The following is a 19005-nucleotide window of genomic DNA, read 5'->3' on the forward strand; positions in this document are numbered from 1 at the left end:
GTATACCCAATTCCTGCTCGAGATGCCATAATTACTATTTAATTATCAAGCCTTGTTCACTGCAGGGACTGAGAAATAGGCACAGAAATGGCTTTTAGAAAATCATTCAGCAGAAACTGGAATACGTTTTCAGTGAGTTGGAAAATCAGATTTAAGAATTAACTTCCACACTTAGGTCGTAAAGCCTAGGAATTCATACTGTGGTTTTTCTGTTCTACTGTTTTGTGTTTTTTTTAACTTGTGAATTTATCTGCCACTTGTAGGAGAAGACCTTGGGGACACCTAAAACCATTAGAAATTAAAGTTACAAGTTTTACTGGTTATTTTTAAAGAGGTTCCATGTTTCAAGGATTCTTACATTTTTCCCTGTTGGCACATAGCAAGAGATCCTGCCCCTCAGAATTAGCCGTAAGCCCTCTCCAAAAGGCCTGGGCCTCTTCTTCCCGACAGCCTGGGGCCTTTGTAAACAACTTCCCCCTTCCTAGTGAAGGAAAGCATGAGCTTAGTCTCTGGTTGACCAAAGACGTGTCATGACTTTTGCCTGGAGGCGTCAGGGCAGAAGAACCAACACTAATCCGGACTTCGCACGGGGCTGCCTCACAACCTCCTCGCCCATCCCTCCCCAGCCTTGCCGCTCCCACCAGCCAGTGCCTTGCTGGTCCTGCCTGGCCTCCTCTCGGCCCTGGCACTGCTCTGCCTCCACATGCGGCCCTGGATACTGTAGGAATGCCCAGCCCTGGGCACGACGTCCAGGAAATGGGTGGGCGTTAACATCCGCGGATAACATTGACTCTTGGAAGAAGGAGGCCAATGGAAAATTTTGAGGTGCAGCATATGAGATTTTTCAGACAATCTCTACAGGGTCAAAGCTGGTGGACCACAGTGGTGACCAACAAGGGTCTGTGTCCTCACGACAGCTTCCCTACTCACCCTTTCACTATCCCAGTATTCCTGGTGTCACTTCTAAAATGAAACCACCTGCCTGCAAGCCCTGTCTCCAGCTCTGCTTTGAGACAGGGCACCGGGAACTCGTGCTGAGTTTTTGGTTAAGCCAATTAGGGCACAGTTGTGAAGGTCACTATTGCCATGTAATTTAGTCCCAGTTCAAATGACAACTATTTCTTGACTTTTTCCACTAGAGAAGGAATATAGTGGTTGTGGGAAAAGCCCCCAAGGAGGAATCTTTTTCCTGTCTCTGACACTTGCAAGATTTTGTGTTATTTTTTGCACAGTGTGGGTTCTATTTTAGCCACTAATTGTATGTGACTCAAACTCACTAGTTAACCTTTTGAGTTTAGTACCTCATCTAAAAAAATACATTACTTAGATTACATCATTTCTAACATCTCTTCCAGTTCCACACTATATAGTTGTGAAATAAAGGCATTTGGATGACAATTTGTACGAGTTGCTTCTCTCTCATTAACCCTAGGGATTGTTTGGGCTAAAAAGCAGGCAACATCTTAATGCAACTTTAGACAGGCAAGTGAGTCAGCGTCCTGAAGGTCTAGATTAGAGAATGAATGGCTATTCAGAACCTTAAAAAACAATAACACTGACAAAAAGAGAACCAGCCAGCTTCGTTGGGAGTCAGCAAACATTAGCAGGGGCTGCAGCATTCAGATAAGAACAGAGTAATGAGAAAGTGAGTTGCAACCAGCCGACTGCGTTCCACTGGTCACTCAGTGATTCGTCACGTCGCTAACAGGGCTTGATAAATGGATTCCAACTGCTGAGATTTTTTTCTCCCTTAGAAGTTACTTGGAAAGTTGGCTTGGAAAGATGCCTCTACTTTGAGAAAAAGAACAGAAAATTTTGCAAGTGTCAGAGTCAGGAAATAAAAACATTAAAGGAATACTTCCTCCCATAAATCCCAAATCAAGGAGCATCCATTCAGAAAAAGAAAGATCATGATATCTATGTCAAACACAAAAGCCACAGAACATGCTAAATAAATAGGCTATAAACAAATGAGATTGTAGATATAAACATTTATGAGACAAGCAAGGCATTTACAAGATATAAGACAGATAACCCACCCAGGTATTATCTCCATTTTATACATGAAGAAAAAGGGCTCAGAAAGTTATATAATTTGATGACACACAGCTAGGTAGTAGAAGAGCTGTGATTTTAATTTTTAAAATACTTAGAAAATTAATTAAAATTTGTATTTATCAAAGTAGAACATGCACATGGTTAACAAATCAAACAGTACTAAAAAACATACAGTTGAACCTTGAATAACGCAAGGGTTAGGGGTGCCAACACCACACTGTTGGAAATCTGCACACAGCTTTTGACTCTCCCAAAACTTCCACTGTTCCCTGGGGGATTGGTTCTGGGACCCCTGCAGATACCACACTCTGCAGGTACTCAAGTCCCTCATATAAAATGGTGTAGAACAACGTATACAGTCTGTCCTCTGCATTCTCAGAGTTAACAGAGGACTGGAAACACTGTTTTAGATCCACAGTTGGTTGAATCTGGGGATGTGAAACCCACATACGCAAAGGGCCAAGTGTGTTTATTGAAAAAAATCTGTATAAGTGGACCCGAGCAGTTCAAATCTGTGTCGTTCAAGGGTCAATTGTATAATAAAATAAAGTGGTGTTTTCAATATTGCTGCCTTATTATCCTTTGCCTGTATTTCCCAGTGCTTTCATTTGATTTTTTATTTTGGCAATTACGTTTTTAATTTTCAAGAGCTCTTTCTTCTTCTATAGCTGTCCCTATTGTTTTTGAAAGCTTCCTGTCCTTGTTTCATGGAGGTAGTATATTCCCTAAGGATATTAACAGTAGCTTTTTTGCTTTCTTCCCTCCTTGTCTTCCCTGATTTCATTTTTGGGTTTGTTTCTTAACCTCCGGGTTTCCGATGGGAGGCTCTCGTCAATGCCGTGTGACCCTTGCCATCCCTCTGTGTGCACTAGCATGACTCGAAAAGGTGGAACTGGAGTCCTATGGGTGTGTCCCACACATACATTGCATGGGACATATTTACACTAAAAAGTATTCATTGTTATCTGAAATGCAAGTTTAACTGGACTTCTTATACTGCTGTTTGCTAAATCTGACAACCTTGAGTGCACAGCTTACAGACCTCTAGCTTCTGGGTGAGGGGACCAGAGGCTATGGGTTCTTAGCGCAGAGACTCCGTCCATTGCACTTCTCCCCTTCCTCTGAGCTTGGCATCTCATCTGTACCTTGTACTTTTCCAGGTCCAGAGCTCCTTCTTTTATTTCTCCAGAGAATAAACCTTTAGCCTTCTCCAAATGTAGGGGAAGGGGACTTATTTGGCTATGTTGGTGGAAGACCTTGTGGGCCCTGGGTGTTCTACAAATTGACTTTCTAGTCATTGCCTTGTCTTAAGTTTTGAGTGTCAAATCCACTTTTCGTGACCCTTTTTGTCTCTAAGCCCTAAGCAACCTTTCTGCAGGGCAAACTGGCTCGCTTCTCAGAGCTGTCTCCCTCTGCGGGTCCTACTCGCCACCTCTGCTCTGTCGGGTCAGTTACTATTCCTCAGCTGGCCTTCCATCTCCACAAGTGTATTGACATCTCTTATCAGTCATTAGGTGCCCCCTCTCCCTTTTCCTTGCAGGTTTGTCCCTTAGTTGCCTTTTAAATTCATTTGCCACTCAGTAAGGTTTCAAGAGGGAGAAGACATAGACACGTGGGCTCAATGCACTGGGTATAATTAGAATGCCAGAATAAAATTTAAACCCAGAGCAGTAATTCCAAGCCTTTCCTCCTTTCACTATTACCATGTGATAACACGTTCACAGAAGCCAACAATACATATGTATGGCTGTCAGTTGTGTACTCCAGCATCTTTCCTCCTTTCCTTTCTTAGTAATAGAAGCCCTAGCTTGTAGCAGGGCAATGATCAGTCAGGTGCTGCTTTGTGACAGAGATCTGTTCTGAGAAATGTGTCATTAGCTGATCCATCATGGTGCGGACCTCACAGAGTACACTTACACAAACCTAGGAGGCACAGCCCACTACACACCTAGGCTGGATGGTAAACCGAAGTCACATACGCCATCCCTCGTTGACCCAAATGTCATTATGCAGCACATGACTGTACCGAATAAAGGTTTCCTTTCCCAAACTTTCTTCAACTGAGGCGTGGCCAAATGACTAAATTCTGACCAATGAAATGTAAGTGGAAGTGTCAGGTGGAGTTTCTAGAAAACTCTCTTGAAAGATAACCTGCATCACCTTTCAGGCCCTTGTTTCTTTGTATCCTTCCTCTCCCTGTCAGCTGGGATGCAGGTGGGCATTGAGTAGCTGTCTTGGGCTAAGCTGGAAGCTATCTGTTGAAGGTGGCAGCCCAGAAAGACAGAAGTAGTCTGGGTCCCTGCTGACTTAATGTAGTTACTCTACCTACTCTAGGTTGCTTATCTCCAGACTTTTTCTATGTGACAGAGAAGAAAGCCACTGCTATTTTGGGTATTTTTGCCTCTTTAGATAATTGAACCTAATTCTAACTGGTACAACGCTGAAGTGCAGTAAGATTCCAAAGGGAGTGACATATGATTCCTAGAAAAGGTGGTCATAGTGATGAACCTTAAAGGATAGTTCAGCCAGGTGGGGAAGTGGAGGGATAGACTCCATGTAGGAACAGTAATGGGGTTCAGGATCAAGGGGTGCTGTGTGTGGTGCTCTCAAAGGGCAGGATGTAGGCCAGTCTGCTTGGAGTAGGCAAGTCATATGGGAGAGAAGTGGAAGGTAAGAATGAAAAAAGTTTGAGGGCAGATTATGAAAGGCCTTGAAACTCAAACCAAGTTTGAAGGTTGCTTTGGGAGCAATGAACCCCCTAAAGGCTTTTGAGGTGGAAGTTGGAGACACCTGTCTAGAATGTGAAGAAGAACAGAGTCAAGAATTTCAGAGTCTTCTATCATATTAAGGTCCCATTAATATTAGGTACCATATTAAGGTAGACATGAAACCAGAGGAGTAAAGATAAATAGAGAAAGAAGAACATGGGTTCCAGAACTCATACAAAGGAGCAAGAAGAAAAGAAACCCAGAAAGGATCCAGAAAGGGACAGGGAGACAGGGAGCTGAGTGTTGGGGAAGAAAAAAGAGTAGAAATTGAAGTAAAAAAGTCAATAAATGTTCAGATGTCTCAAAAAAGCTAGAAAATATCAGAAGTGAACCAAGAGCACCGAGTTTGGGGACAGGAAGTCTCTGGTGACTTCCGAAAGTATAATTTGGTCGAATGTGAAAGTGGACACAGTTTTTGAAGGTGAAACAGGCATTAGGAAAACAAAGGTACTCATGTGCTCCATTGACTTTAAAAGGTAGTGAGCGAAAGAAGGGTGAATTGAAAAGCAATTAAAAATCTCCATGGGATCGAGTGAAAGAATTTTTTTAGGGAAGGGAAGTTGTCTGGTCTTGAAGAGGAAACTGTGCATTGCAGCAAAGGAAGAGAGTTCCGGGCTCCCGAGAGGTGGCACCTGGTGGAGCAGGTCTCAGAGGAAATGACAGGGATGGGATTTCCAGCTCAGATAGAGGCTTAAAACTGAAAGAAAAGGGGGGACAGCTTTCTGAGAAAGAGAGGTAGAGGAGAGGCAGGAAATGAAGGTTTGGATTTCTAGTCAACCTTTCAGCAACAAATCTCATTCACTAGAATCATCAATGCCATGATAGATCTGAAGAGAAATAATGGGCTCAATGAAATAGCAATGTGAGTCCGTCTCTGAAATAAACACGGCCATCACTTAGTTTCAGAGTCAAGAGTCCCAAACAGGGATCATAGAAGTGAAGAAAACTATAAATCTCATGATTGCAGGCCTGATTTTCTTCTCTTACAGACACCACCTTAACTAAGTTTATTAGATGAGGGGAAAACCACAGGAAAAAAGTGTAGCTTGTTTACATATTGATTTCAGTGCTAGAACAACAGGCAACCCCAAAAATGGACCTGAAAATTAATTGCAGGATGAAACGTTAGATGTCCATTTGTCAAATAGATCAAATGCCAATACCTACTCAAAGTACAGCGTGAGGTCTGTGGCCAGTATTGACTGCTTCAAAAGCTGCATAAGGTCACTGTATTCCTTGGAGGACAAATTAGCAAAGATGTTGTGACCCTGTAACGAAAAGTAAAAAGTCACACACACACATACACATTGAATCTGAGTTGTTGATTACATGTTTTTCATACACACACACACATGAACATGATAAAACCATTTTTAGAAAGCTTAATGAAATTTTGTACAAATACAAACAGATTCTCTGGCAGAAAGTGGAATCATTTTGAGGAGGACTACCAAAGGACACAGGTGACAGAGAAAACTCTACAAAATGTTTGAACTTGTCTACTATGGGTATGTTTGTGCCAACAACTTCACTGGACTCTCCATTTCCTGTGGAATTACTGAATGTAGAAGTTAACAAAACAGTTGGGAATCTCTAAGACCCTAAAATAAATACTAATTTCATGAATTAAGACTTCAGTTGGCATTTGGAAGTACTTGCTATAGCAACACATGACTTCAAGGAGAAAAAACACTAGAGCAGTGGTACTTAACGGGGGGTGAATTGGTCAGTGGGAATGTCTGGTGATGTTTAGAGACACTCTGGGTTGTCACACTGCTGGGGCCGGTGCTGCTGGCGTGTAGTGGGTGGAGGCTGGGGGTGCTGCTGAACACCCCACCGTGCGGGGGACTGTGCAGCAGAGGCGGACTGTGCAGCAAACGGGAGCCCGGCTGGGCATGCCAAACTGGCTGATGTCACAAAAGCCTGAGCTAAACTGTGAAGACCCATCTTGGTGGAGCGTGTGGCAGGCTAAATTCAGCACATCGTCCCCAGACAGCTAAAATATATATGATATTGTTCTTGGGCCTGTAAAGATGACTTTTATCTGGGAAAACCTGCAGACACACTTGCATCTCCAGGTTTTTGAAAAGCCCTCTTCATCAGAAAGTGTTCAAGCCACACTGGCAGCTTACAGTGTTTGTAGTGAAGTGAGTAACCCTTTTGTCAGTGACTGACAATCCACTTAATTTGCTTTGAAAGTCAGGACTTCTCATTTATCAGGTTTTCGTAGTATGAAATATGAACTCATAAACACGGGGCCTGGGAATGGGGCCATTTTAAACCCAGCTTGGAGAGCCAGAGATGGTGCAGAAGGACGGGGCAGAATGACTGCCTGAGAATAAACTCTCCTCCAACAAGAGGGATGTTAATTCTTTCATGGAACCAGAATATCAATTAGTAAATTACTGCCTACAAGGCACCAGATGATAATTTGCTCCCCTGAGTTAATTTATCTCATTGGGTGAACCTGCCACTCCTTAAAGACTAGAATATATTGGTTCCACATGGGACCAGGTCCAATATTAATAATAAGTTTCAAATGAAATCTTCCAGACCCCTAATTCAGCCATTAGGAAGAAGACAAGTAACTAAAGGAACGCCACACCGTAACTCTGCCTGGGTTTCTTTGCCTGAGCCTTGCCCTCAGATCAATTACAGGCTTGCGCCCTGGGGACTGGGGACCAGTAGGTGCAAGCTAAGGACAAGTAGCCACTGAGACCTAGCCACAAGCCCAATATCTCCCAGTGAGAGAAGTACGGGCACTCCTTGTTCTATTGTGCTTTGCTTCATCATGTTTCACAGATATTGTGGTTTTTTTACAAACCAAAGGCAAGACCCTCCACCAGCAAAAAGGTTGCAACTCGCTTTATTGCAGTGGCCTGGAACTGAACCCGTGATATTTCTGAGGTCTGCCTGTAGAGCTGTTAGGAGCAAGTTACGTAAAACCCGGGAGACAGGTGGTCCGAACGTGAGGATCTTGATTGTTTTGCAAGAGTGCATCTTACTAGTACTTTCAGAAGATGTATAGTACCTAACACAGTGCACAGCTACCAGAGACAAAGCTGGCCAGACCAGCTTCCATCCTTCATTTGCAATCCGTGTATTGTTTACATGCAGACTGGCCCTCTCCCCTGCCTGGAGAGCCTGGCCCTGAAATGGATTTGTCTCCCTGAAACACTGCTTTCCTTTGCTTAGGGAGAAGGGGGGTGTTGATGGAAAGAGAACCAAGTGGTGGGGAGAAGTCTGGGGTGGTCTTGTCGGGCCATCTAACCGCTCTGTGCCTGCTTCATTTGGAGAGTTGGGTGAGAGTGCCCCCTGCATGTCCGCCCCTCAGAGGGTCAGGACAGGGGGGTTGGGGGAGCTCCAGAGTAGGGCCTGCAGCACCAGTTGCCTCCTGCAGAGTAATAACATCACCATTATTCCGTGTTCTTCACAGAGAACTGTGGGTCCGCCAGGCTATTTTATTTGTGGGAAGACAAATTCTGAGCTAGTGGGGTTTGTTTCCCTAAACAAACAGATGACCTGAGCAAACTCTGACACCCTGTTTATACTCCCTGTTATTACAAAGGGGCGGGGGGCTCCTGGGGGTTGAGGCACAAACCCATCCCATCACTAGTGCAGAAACAGTAGCCTGAACCCCAGTTCCTCCTGTCCCACTTCCCTTCCGGCAGCACTGGGCTAAAACCCGTTTCCCAGGGGAACACTTGAGCCCTGGTGCCAGGGTGCTGGGGTGCTGGTTTCTGTCAGTTACCCAGGGTCAGGACGTTTCTGTCATCTCAGCTGAAACTCCACCTCCCCCTCGGCTCGCCCTTCCCCAGCCGCAGTGCCGACTGTCCTTTCTGGGGTCGGACAAGGCCTTCCTGAGACTGCAAAAGACATGCTTTCTCAAAATAGGCTGGAGGAAAAAAACCTCCATATTTAATGATGCTATTCCAGCAAAGCAGGGCCTTAATGATGATAATAATAATAATTAATGGCGCAGCTAGAGAACTGACAAATAATGAGGAACAGATGATCCTTCCTGGCCTCACCAACAAAAGTCTGTACGCCTGCAGAGGATTAAACAGATCCTTTCCTGGCGATTGCAAACTGGTTCATGCCTCCGCCAGAGTCAGAAGGGGCTCCTTTCCCCTTGGGGGGCTAAAACTACACAAGTACTTCCAAGTCCTGCAAACGCCGGTGCAGCAAAACGAGGCGCACAGCCCCAGCCCGGGGTCTCAAGTTTGCTGCCATTCTCACTTTCAAACCGGTCCCAACCTGCAATTTTAAGGTTTTGTGTTTTTATAGATGTCTCGATTGTGCTACTAAAGTATAACTTTCTCACCCTGTTTCTGTTTCAACCATCTTTTAAAGCAGCTTTAGGTTTTACCCAATGGGAAGTTTGGGCCACTCACTACCGGGATCCCATCTCTGTGTTTAGTGGGCTTCTGTGTCCCTGAGACAGGCTCAAGGTGTCTTCGTTGCTAAGTGAATCTGGAAAACCTGCAAGTCAACAATGAAACCCAACTGAATCGGCTCAGGAAGAATTTGGCAAGGTCCTTGGTCAGGTGTCTAAATGAATTTTAAAAGCCACCAAAAAGGTCTAGTGGTTTGGCTTAAAAAAAAACTTGTTCCAATTCTCTGTGTCCAGCCACGGCACCACAGAGAGAGGGTAGAAACGATGCTTCTCTGGTTTCCTGGCAAGGGGAGAAGGGAGCGCGAGGCGTGTACCTCACTCTGAAGGATCATCACAGCGTGGTTGAAGTGGTGGTGCTCCAAGGTGGCCGAGGTGCCGTAGAGCTGCGCCAGGGCGGAGCCGCTCCTGAAAGAGGACAGAAGGGTCAGTGACCGGGGCCCTCTACCTGGCAACAATGCCCCCACACCAGCTCTTGGGATCAAACTGCTTTTCCAGCTTTGGCAAAGGACCACGAGCAGATACATTCCCAAGTAACTGCTTATGTCGGTCACTGATCTATCAGGCAAACCCTTTGGGGGCCTTCTGTGTGTTGGCCTCGATGCTGTGGATGATACAACACTGAGTAAGACACAGTCCCTGACTCTAAGAAATCTACAGATGAATAAGGGAGATGAGATGTGGTCACAGGGAAACCAAGGCACGTGACACAACAGAAACAGCACGGAAATGTCCCAGGTCCAGTCAAAGTGCTTTGGGCGATCTGAGGACACGAAGCATAATTTCTGGCTCTGGGGATGAGGACTAAATCTTATACAGCCTCTGAGCGTCCAGAACAGTGGTCTTACATGGAATGTATTTGACTCTCCGTGGGAAAAGACCTTGTGGATATTTTGCATTTAATCTACTTTACATGCAAGGCTGACGAGCTTATACTGTGGTTTTCGGGCCCAGAGCCATGCTACGATAGCTCAGTGCAGAACTCTGGAAAGTTCCCTGGACTTGGAGTCAGACCTCAATTCTTGATCATAGCATGGGGCAGTTACTCAGTCATATCAAGACTTGGTTTCTTTGTGTCTAAAATTATGATAATATTAACTACTCGCCTGTTGTTTATGAAAATACAATGAAATACTTGGCAGTGCCTGTCATGTAGTAGATTGTAGTCTATATTAATTATTCATTAATCATTAAAACACAAAGATACTTTCACTGTAAATAAATACAATGCGAACTGATACTTGAAAGGATTATTTTAAAATTTTACTTATGTAGAACAATCCATTCCTCAACAATTTCAGTTTGGCCAAGTGTTCATTTCAATGCTCGAGTGCGCTCACTTCCAGGTCTTTTGGAACACAGGACTTAGGGCATCTACAGAGTCAAGAGAGTTCCAGAGAATCCTAGGATTTACAGCACAGTCATGGGATTCAGTTGAGGACCCATCCCGGGTCCCTGTGTTCTTTCTTGCTCACTGCAAGGAGCTTGGACTTTGAAAAGGCAACTTGGTCTTAACTCGGAAGCACTGGAGACTGACGGCTCCTGGTCTGCCCTGCTAGTGGGAGGAGCAGAGGCTGTACCAAAGGGCAACATGGAGGACTCGGGCATGAGCTGCCCTCCTTCTCTAGTGGGAGGCAGTCCAAGGGCATGGCCAGTTTGGGGGTGCCTTGACAGACTCAGGGCTGACCACATATTGGAAAAACACAGTGCGGTGAAGTTCTATAGAGATTATTATAAATAGCACTAACAAAGAGGGTGTGGAGATTTTAATCAGGCACATGTTATTTCTTTAAATCTTGTCTTAATCTATATCATTTAATGAGTGAACATTTGTTAGGCTAATCTTAGTAATCAGTGATTAATATTTAATGTTAGATGTTAGTTTTTAAACATAGAGTTCACTTTTATGAAAATATATTTTTCAAAAATCACAATGTATTATGTCTTGACTATATTCGTCTTGGCCTTTAAAATTCTAAGATACTTCAAATTTACATGTGCTATTCATAGAAAGTTTATATGCATATCACATCCAAATGCTTTGCATGGAGTATGTGCTTAAAAATAGTATTAGCTACTTAGCTAATAAGCACACAGTGGTATGTCCAGAGATTCTAGTTAAAATTGGAAGCTTTGCAGTAATAAGTGTGTTGACATGTTTTATAATAGTGTTATTAACAATATTAGTTATCATGAGTAAGTACCTACTGTATTTTGCTGTGTACAACACGCACCCACATTTTGGGGCCCAACTGTCAAGAAAAATACTTTTGTTTTAATTTTTTAATTCAATTTTTATTTATTTATATTTAGATACTTATTTTTTGCATTGTATAAGAATTTCAGCATTTATTTTGAACATACGGATATTGTTATTGCTTTCTAGAGTTACACTCTTAACACATAAGCATAAATTATAAACATTTATATAGATAGGGAATTAGTACTACCCATGTATAATGTGCATCCTCCTTTTTCCCCTCAAAAACTGGGTAAAAAAGTGTGCATTATACATGGCAACATACGGCATATGCACTAGGAAACAAATTGGCAACTTACTACGTTATTTCATCTAGCCCTGACAACCACCATGAAGCAGTGTTGTCCTTTCATTTTGCAGGTGAGGAAGACCAAGGCTCAGAGAAGTTACGTTACGTTTCCAAGATGACAGAGCCAGTAAGTACAAGTTCTGGATTGGAATCCAAATTTGTAAGCTTCTTCTCATCACATAATTAGAAAGCTAATTATAACTTGCACATTTCTGATATTCAATTGTCAGTTTCTGTTAAGCTGGTTGTTATCAGTGAAAGAAGGCTGAAAACTTGAATTCAGAATTCTACTAGTGTAACTGCTACCCATAGACTCAGACCCCTGTGATTCATGTCCACCAATCAGCTGTGCCCAGCTGAGCCTGTGCTGGTGAGAATCCTGATAACAGGGTCAATGATGTGAACTGGGGTCCAGACGCAAAATACTGTCTCTTCCTTTATCGTGTTGGTTCAGCACGATAACTCACAAAGTTAAATCAGCTAGATGATCATAACCACTTTGCATTTTCCTTTTTAAGTATGAGTAGGATATTTTCTCCTCTAACTATGGAACAGCTTACGACAAAGACTCTGGAGCCTCCTATGCTGCACCTCCCCTCTTCCCGAGGTCCACACGGCTTCCAAACTGCTGCATTCCCTCAGGAGGACTCTCAGGGTGTTGGTGCAATGCAGCCATCTGACTGTCTACGGTTTGAGCATCTTCACCCTCAGATTCCCTCTTTGCTCCGTTTTACAGTTCCATCTTACATTATCCTCCACCCGTTCACACGCACCATCCTGAGCTAATCACTAAAGTGTGTAGATTTTGTGATTGAACCAGGCCAGTGCTATCAAAATGCTGTGAAGACACTGTGATTCATTCGTTCATCCATCCCTCTATTCATTCATTCAGGTACTGATGAGTGTTCTGATGCCAGGCTGCAGGCAGGTGGAGCACAAAGGTAAGACATGGCTCCTCCCCTCGGGGAGCTCTCAGTGCCCTGGGATTGTGCGGGAGACTGCCTCACACTAACAGAGCTCACCTGTGTGCCGTCGTAGCACCCCAAACACAGATGCTGCGAACCCTGCGGGACCGCGAGGGTGAAGGGCACAGTCATAAAACTTGATGTAAGTGGCTAAAAAGTATGTATCTGTTGGGATAAACTTTATCCAAAATGTTCTACAAAATATGAGTTATTTGGGATGACACTATGGGCAGAAATATAAAAAGGTCCCATGGTCAACTATGTTTGGGAAATTCTGGGTTTAAAAAGTTAAATGGTTTCTCCACTGCAGGATTTCCCAGCGTGGGAAAACAGGCACCGTGATTCTGCAGGAGGGAATCACAATGTGCTGTATTAAACAATCTTAGTTGACCATAAAATCATCCTTAAAAGAGGCCATGTATGTTCACGTAATGTACTGTGTATAAAGGTACACATCCACTTTTCATATTAAAAAGCCTAGTCCAAATCTGTCACATATGGAAAAAATTGACTTTAACACCATATCTCATTTTAATTGTGGTAAGTATATGCTTCACGTAAGTAGTTTGGGGGCACACGCACCTTAATAGTGAAAATATTATATAGATTCATATATGTGTGTATGGAGGGTGTGTGGAGACAGAAGAGAGGAGGAGAAGAGTCTCCAAATTCCATAAGCATAGGAATATTTTACATATAACTATTCATGATGCTCATTGTGACCAGTTCATCCCATCACACCAAAGTTGTCTTATTTTTGCAGGGAGGACAAGCAGCACACTGAGGAGAAACTTACTAAAAAGAAAAGTCAAAGTGAACGTATGTCCCTACAGGCCTTCAGCGCTGTGCACAGGCACCAAAAATAAGCGTGCAGAGGGAGCACACTTTTGTAACTTCCCTGGATACGCACGAGCTTTGGACGGGAGACTTAACAGAAGGGTGCAGCCACGGCTCACAGTAAACTTTAAAAGGGAAAACTATGAAAGGTAATTAGGAAATTGAGAACTGTTGGGAGGTGGCGAGGAGCGGGATTAGGCTGTCACGGCAGATTAATGTGCCCCGGGATTTCACTTCTGGGACCTGGCCGAAAGCGACAAGATGGGTTTTCATTCCCCAGAAATGAGTATAAGAGATTATGCTAGAAATGAATAGAAGAAGTCTCCTAGGAGAATATCCCACAAAGCTGCTCGGTCCTGATATTTAATCATCAGGGGCAGCTGTAATAGAGAGGGGGATGAGTGGGAAAGGCTTTCCCCAGAGAAAGCAGGAGAGAGGCGTTAACAGAGCAATTTCAAAGCCCTGTGGTATCGCTGCCCTCTCTACCTATTGATCATTCATGGCACGTACTCCAACACTTAAAAATTAAGACTAAAATATGAAAATGCAAAGGTTCACTTATCAGAAAGGCTAAGAGAATAAATCATACTCTGCTATAACTAAAGTCACAACTTTTTATTATAGAGGCATTTTGCATTTTATACAGTAATTTGTCCCTTGCTAAATGTCTTCTGTTTTTTATAGCCTTATATATGAAAAAAAGGTAGCATATGCTTTGCTTTACATAATAATTGGTGCATTTAAATTCCATTTCCAAATCACTTGAAAGGTTGAAATTAGACTGTGAGTACTTTAAGGGAAGGGACTGTTTGCTGTACTTCTTTATTTCTCACACAATGCCTAGCCCAGTACTTTGCACACAGAAAACATGCAATTTTGGGAAATATAAAAGGAAATAAAGATGTAGATTTCTTCCTAGGGATTTTCTAAACAATGGCACACTTACTGAATAAATTTTATTCTAATCAATAAAAAGATACCTTTCACCATGTTGTAAAAGGTTGCTACCAGCATTCATTGTCCAAGGAAATTTTAACTGAGGTTGGGTGGTGGTGGCCCTCCCTGTCCTAAGTTCCAAGATAGAGGCAGGGCTGATGGATGTCCCATCTCTTAAACATCTTGAAGAAAGACATCAGGTCAACTGAGAGCAGGCAGATCTGATCACATAGTGTGAGGGTGCAAAAATAAATAAAATAATAAAATTGAGTTCTAGTACCAGCAACTTAATACCTATCTAACAGCTTTGGAAACTATTTAGTCTTATGCAAGTAACCTGAGATTTGAGAATCTCCATTTCTATTTTTGGAAAATTAAGGTGTTGAAAAAGAAGACTACCAAGGTCTAGTTCAGTTCTATGATTTTTTTATAGCTCCACGTCTTGGTTTTCAGAGTACCAACTGCATTTTAGTTTTCCAGAGCTCATATATATGGCAAGTCAGCCAAGAAACTGAAAAGTCAAAGGCCCAAAATAAATATCACTGAGTCTTGAAAAGCAGTGCGAGGCCGTGTTCAGGACTGGCTCTTGGAATCAGACAGCCCAGGTCCGAATGCCACTCTGCCGCATTCTGGAGTGTGAGGCTCCGCTCTCCCCTCCAACAGAGAGGAAACACCTCGTCTAACGGAGATGTGGGTGAGTGCTTGAGAGAGTAAACAAGCACTGTAATTCTTCTCACTGTCTCGGGGACTGCCGGTTGCAAAGAACAGAAATAAATCAGAACAATCTTCCTGGAAATTAAAACAAAAGACTAAACGACACCAGCAACTACGAGGGAGCCTAATTATCGTAAGTACGCCTGGGTCTTCTGGAAACAAGAACAGAGATGTGTGAAGCCAGGAATCAAGTCTGCTTTTTCTCCAGGTCTCTAGGGTTTTACAAGTTCTTATCTCTGCTTCTCTCTAAATGTCCACCTTCCCATGTTCTCTCCACACACTGCTCTTATCCCCTTGGCACGTGGTCATGACAGGTTTCCCGAAATGGCAGCCTCAGCTCCCGCGTCTGCAGCTGGGATGCCAGCAACTAACTCAGTCGGTACCATGGTAATCCAACACCTAATTCCTGAGAGAGAAAATATGATTGAATGGGTTTCGAATAGGTGTGTATTCTTGGTCCAAAGAGCTCAAAGGTGAACCAGCAAGAAGAACTGCCTCTCTCAGTGTGACACACAGGCTCTTGGGGAGAAGGACATCGGTATTTAAGTACAAGTAGTGTGCACAGGACTCTTAAAAGAACCCAGAAGGAGCTGATGCTTGTTTTTTAAGTTCTAACACACTGATCTCTTCTTTATGCATAAGGGGCAAAATGGTAGGGGCTGGAGAGACGCTGCCGGAGGGAGGCAGAATGATGTCATTGCCCAAGAGAGAAAGACATCCTAAAAAATTAATAAAATGCAGATACAGGAACTCAAACACAAGGAACCGTCAGACCCTATAATGAAAGTATATCAGTTTACACTTCGAGCAGGCCCCAGGGACTGGGCAGGAGAAGACAACATCAAACCATGACCGTAACCACTGGGTTTTATAATAATCTAAAAAATGGTTATACTTAATTAAGAAATCAGAAAAATTTATGGAAAAACTGTAGTAAAACAGTTAAGATCTCATCCATTTATACATTCGCTCTTCATTCAGTCACTCAGCAAACATTCGTTGCCTGCTTATTATGCTCCTGGTGCTTCTTTCACATCATCAGAACTCGAAGAGAAGGGGAGACACACCTGTTGATCAGCGATTAAAACAGAGTAAGATGCACACTTTTGAAAAAGCACAGCCTAGGCACACAAAACCGACAAGCGGGAGGTGCAGCAGGAACAGGACTCCGGGGGTGGGCTTGCAGGGGAGAGAAGGGGGAGAAGGGCATTCCAGGCAGGGAAACGACACCGGGGAGCAGAGAGAAGTGAACTAGCTAGATCCCACTGAGCACTGCAAGTGGCCCCACTGTGTCTGGAATATCGATGCCTGGGTTGGGGTAGGATGAAAGGAGCGGTGCTGGACCAGAGATGGGCAGGAGTCTGGTTGAAAAGAGCCCTAAACGGCCAAACTAAGGAATTTGAACATTATCCTTAAAGCCAAGGAAGCCAGTGAATGGCTGTTGAGCAGGGGAGTGAGCCGATGAGCTTTGTGAATTTCGAAGATTATTCTGAAGTGCCAAGGCAATAGGACTGGAGGAGGAGAGTTGGGCTGTTCAATGTAGCAACCCAGGAGAGACGCAAAGAAGCAGTGGTGGCTTGAGGTGTTAACTTTAGGGTGCCGAGGAAGGAATGTGGGTGACTTGTGGATTTCTGGCAGTGCCAGTCACTGAGATAGAGAACAAGGGACAGAGGACAGAGGGAAGACTGAGACCGAAGTGTCTGTGAGACTTCAATGGGAGGTGCCTCTCGAGCAGTTGGGATAAGTATCTGGGGAGAAGCAGAGAATTATGGGCCCAAGATCTGGTTTGGGGCTGATCAGCACTGGGTGCGGGCCTTGCACGAAGGACTGTGGAGAGCAGGAGAGGGACAGGACATCAAGAGTGCTGGCTGGGACAGCAGGAGGAGGCCTTGAAGCACACCGACAAGAAAGGCTAGGAAGGTGGTGAAATCCTTCGTCTGGGAGACAATGGAAGAGAGAGTTCTAGGAAGGAGGGAGCAGAAAATGGGTCTCCTGGGAAGAAGGGTCAAGAAAGAAGGACCATAAGAGTGCCCAGCGGCTCTAGGGAAAGGGGCCATTGGTGGCTTTACTGAGGGAAGTTCCCCTGGTGAAGCAGAACTAGAAGGCCCTTGGGAGGCAGCGATGGGGAAGTGACAGCAATGAGCCTTCCCAGAAGACTGACTGGAAAGGAAGGAAGGGAAATAGACCAGAAGCCAGAGGGAGAAGTGGGGGTTAGAGTGGGCTTTGTCAAGAAGTGGGGGAACTGCTCATTTTAATAAGATGCTGAGGGCTAGTAGAGAAGGGAAGGGAGACACAGGGAAGGGAGAGAGGAAGATTAATAGAGCAAGGTCTCAGAGGAGGGAGGAGGAAAGAGATCCAAAGCCCGGATGGAAGGATTAGCATCAGACAAGAGGAAGGACAGCCTTTTCACTGAGATAGGAGGTTAGGAGGAAAGGATGGGGCCAGACAGATAAGTCTGTCTGTGGCAGGGGAGGAAATTGAGGGAGTGCTCGATTGATGGCCTCAATTTTCTCCGTGCAGGAGGAGGTAAGGTGATCTGCTGAGTAGAGCGGGGGAGGCAGAAGGCAGGAGGTGGGCAGGAGGGGAAAATGTGCCCCACATAGAGCTGCTGAGAGCAGTGGGGGAGAACTGGCCCGGGACACAGAATCTGGGAACACCGAGCGTGCTGCTCAGAGGGGAGACCATATATCTGGTAAATCTCAAACTCTCACAACCGTGATATTTTCTACTAAAGCCTTCGTAAGTCCAGGCAGAGCAGCACAAAATTGAATTGTTAGATTGAACTGGAGCTGAGGGTTTGCAGAGTGGATGTCAGAGAAACTGAAGAGAGTCAATAAATTTTAGGATATTGAGAGGGGAGGGTGGAAGGGATGGGCTATAAGGTCCAGGATGGATAAAGAAGGGTACACTGTCAAAGTTCATTTGCTAGATCAGGAGCAAATGCAAGTGGCCAATACTCCAAAGCATCAATTGGTAGGTGTTTTGGGGAACAGAAAAAATGGTGGTCTGTTGATGTTTCCTACTACGGAGCTGCACCTGTAAATGGGGGCTTTGAAATCAGTCATCTGAAAGTTAATCTTACCACTCTGTTGAAGCCTTCCTTAATGTGTCCTCCACCCCCAAACTCTTTTCTCCAGCCTCTGAACCCACACCACTTTGCTTGCTGACAGGTAGTAGGAACATTCTGGGCCCTCACTGTAAACCTCAGGAGCTCCACACCCACACGCTACGGCGCAGGCTGCAGTGGGAGCCGCAGGGCAACAGCTCTCTCCACCAGTCCGTCTTGCCGAGGGACCGATTGCTCTGCCTGTGCGCATGCCCACACACCCCCAGTCTCCGTACGGTTCCTTCCCTGTCGCTCCCTTGCTGCTGAGGAGCACAGGCCATGTTCCAGCGTGGTGCTTTTCTTCACTGCGCTTTACCTGACATCCAGCACCAAAAGAACCTGGAAGGGAATCTATCAGGGAAGGAAGAAATATTTTGCTTCATAAAATTTAAATTTTCCTCAGTCCGATTTTCTTTTAATGGTCTCAAAACCAGATTTTAGAGTACCGAGTCCAAAAAGCTTTAAAATGCCATGAGAGCCAATATGCAGGGAGGAAAGAAAAACCCAGGTACTTTAAAATCTGTGCTTTGTTATCCAACTGAGGTCAACAGAGACAGACCAAATCAACAAGCATGACCGGAAGGGCAAATCTGCAATTAAAAGAAGAACAGGGAATTATAAAGATGGATGGGCCCCATGACACGCGAGCCCAAGCCTGCGTGGCCTTGGCCTCGGACGC

At 44.4% G+C, this 19005-nt stretch overlaps 1 protein-coding gene across 1 annotated transcript in view; it reads right to left on the bottom strand.

The window, feature by feature from the left end:
* Positions 1–19005, bottom strand: part of PDE11A (phosphodiesterase 11A) — a 312626-nt gene that overhangs the window by 50934 nt on the left and 242687 nt on the right. The window contains exons 14-15 of the mRNA XM_037130066.2: positions 9537–9627; positions 5994–6094 (exon numbers count right to left, since the gene is read on the bottom strand). Of these exons, the coding sequence (XP_036985961.2) occupies positions 5994–6094; positions 9537–9627 (192 nt within the window). The remainder of the gene's footprint in view (positions 1–5993; positions 6095–9536; positions 9628–19005) is intronic.

Source organism: Artibeus jamaicensis, unplaced genomic scaffold (assembly GCF_021234435.1).
Source record: "Artibeus jamaicensis isolate MK-2021 breed Jamaican fruit bat unplaced genomic scaffold, CSHL_Jam_final contig_391, whole genome shotgun sequence".
Lineage (NCBI taxonomy): Eukaryota > Metazoa > Chordata > Mammalia > Chiroptera > Phyllostomidae > Artibeus > Artibeus jamaicensis.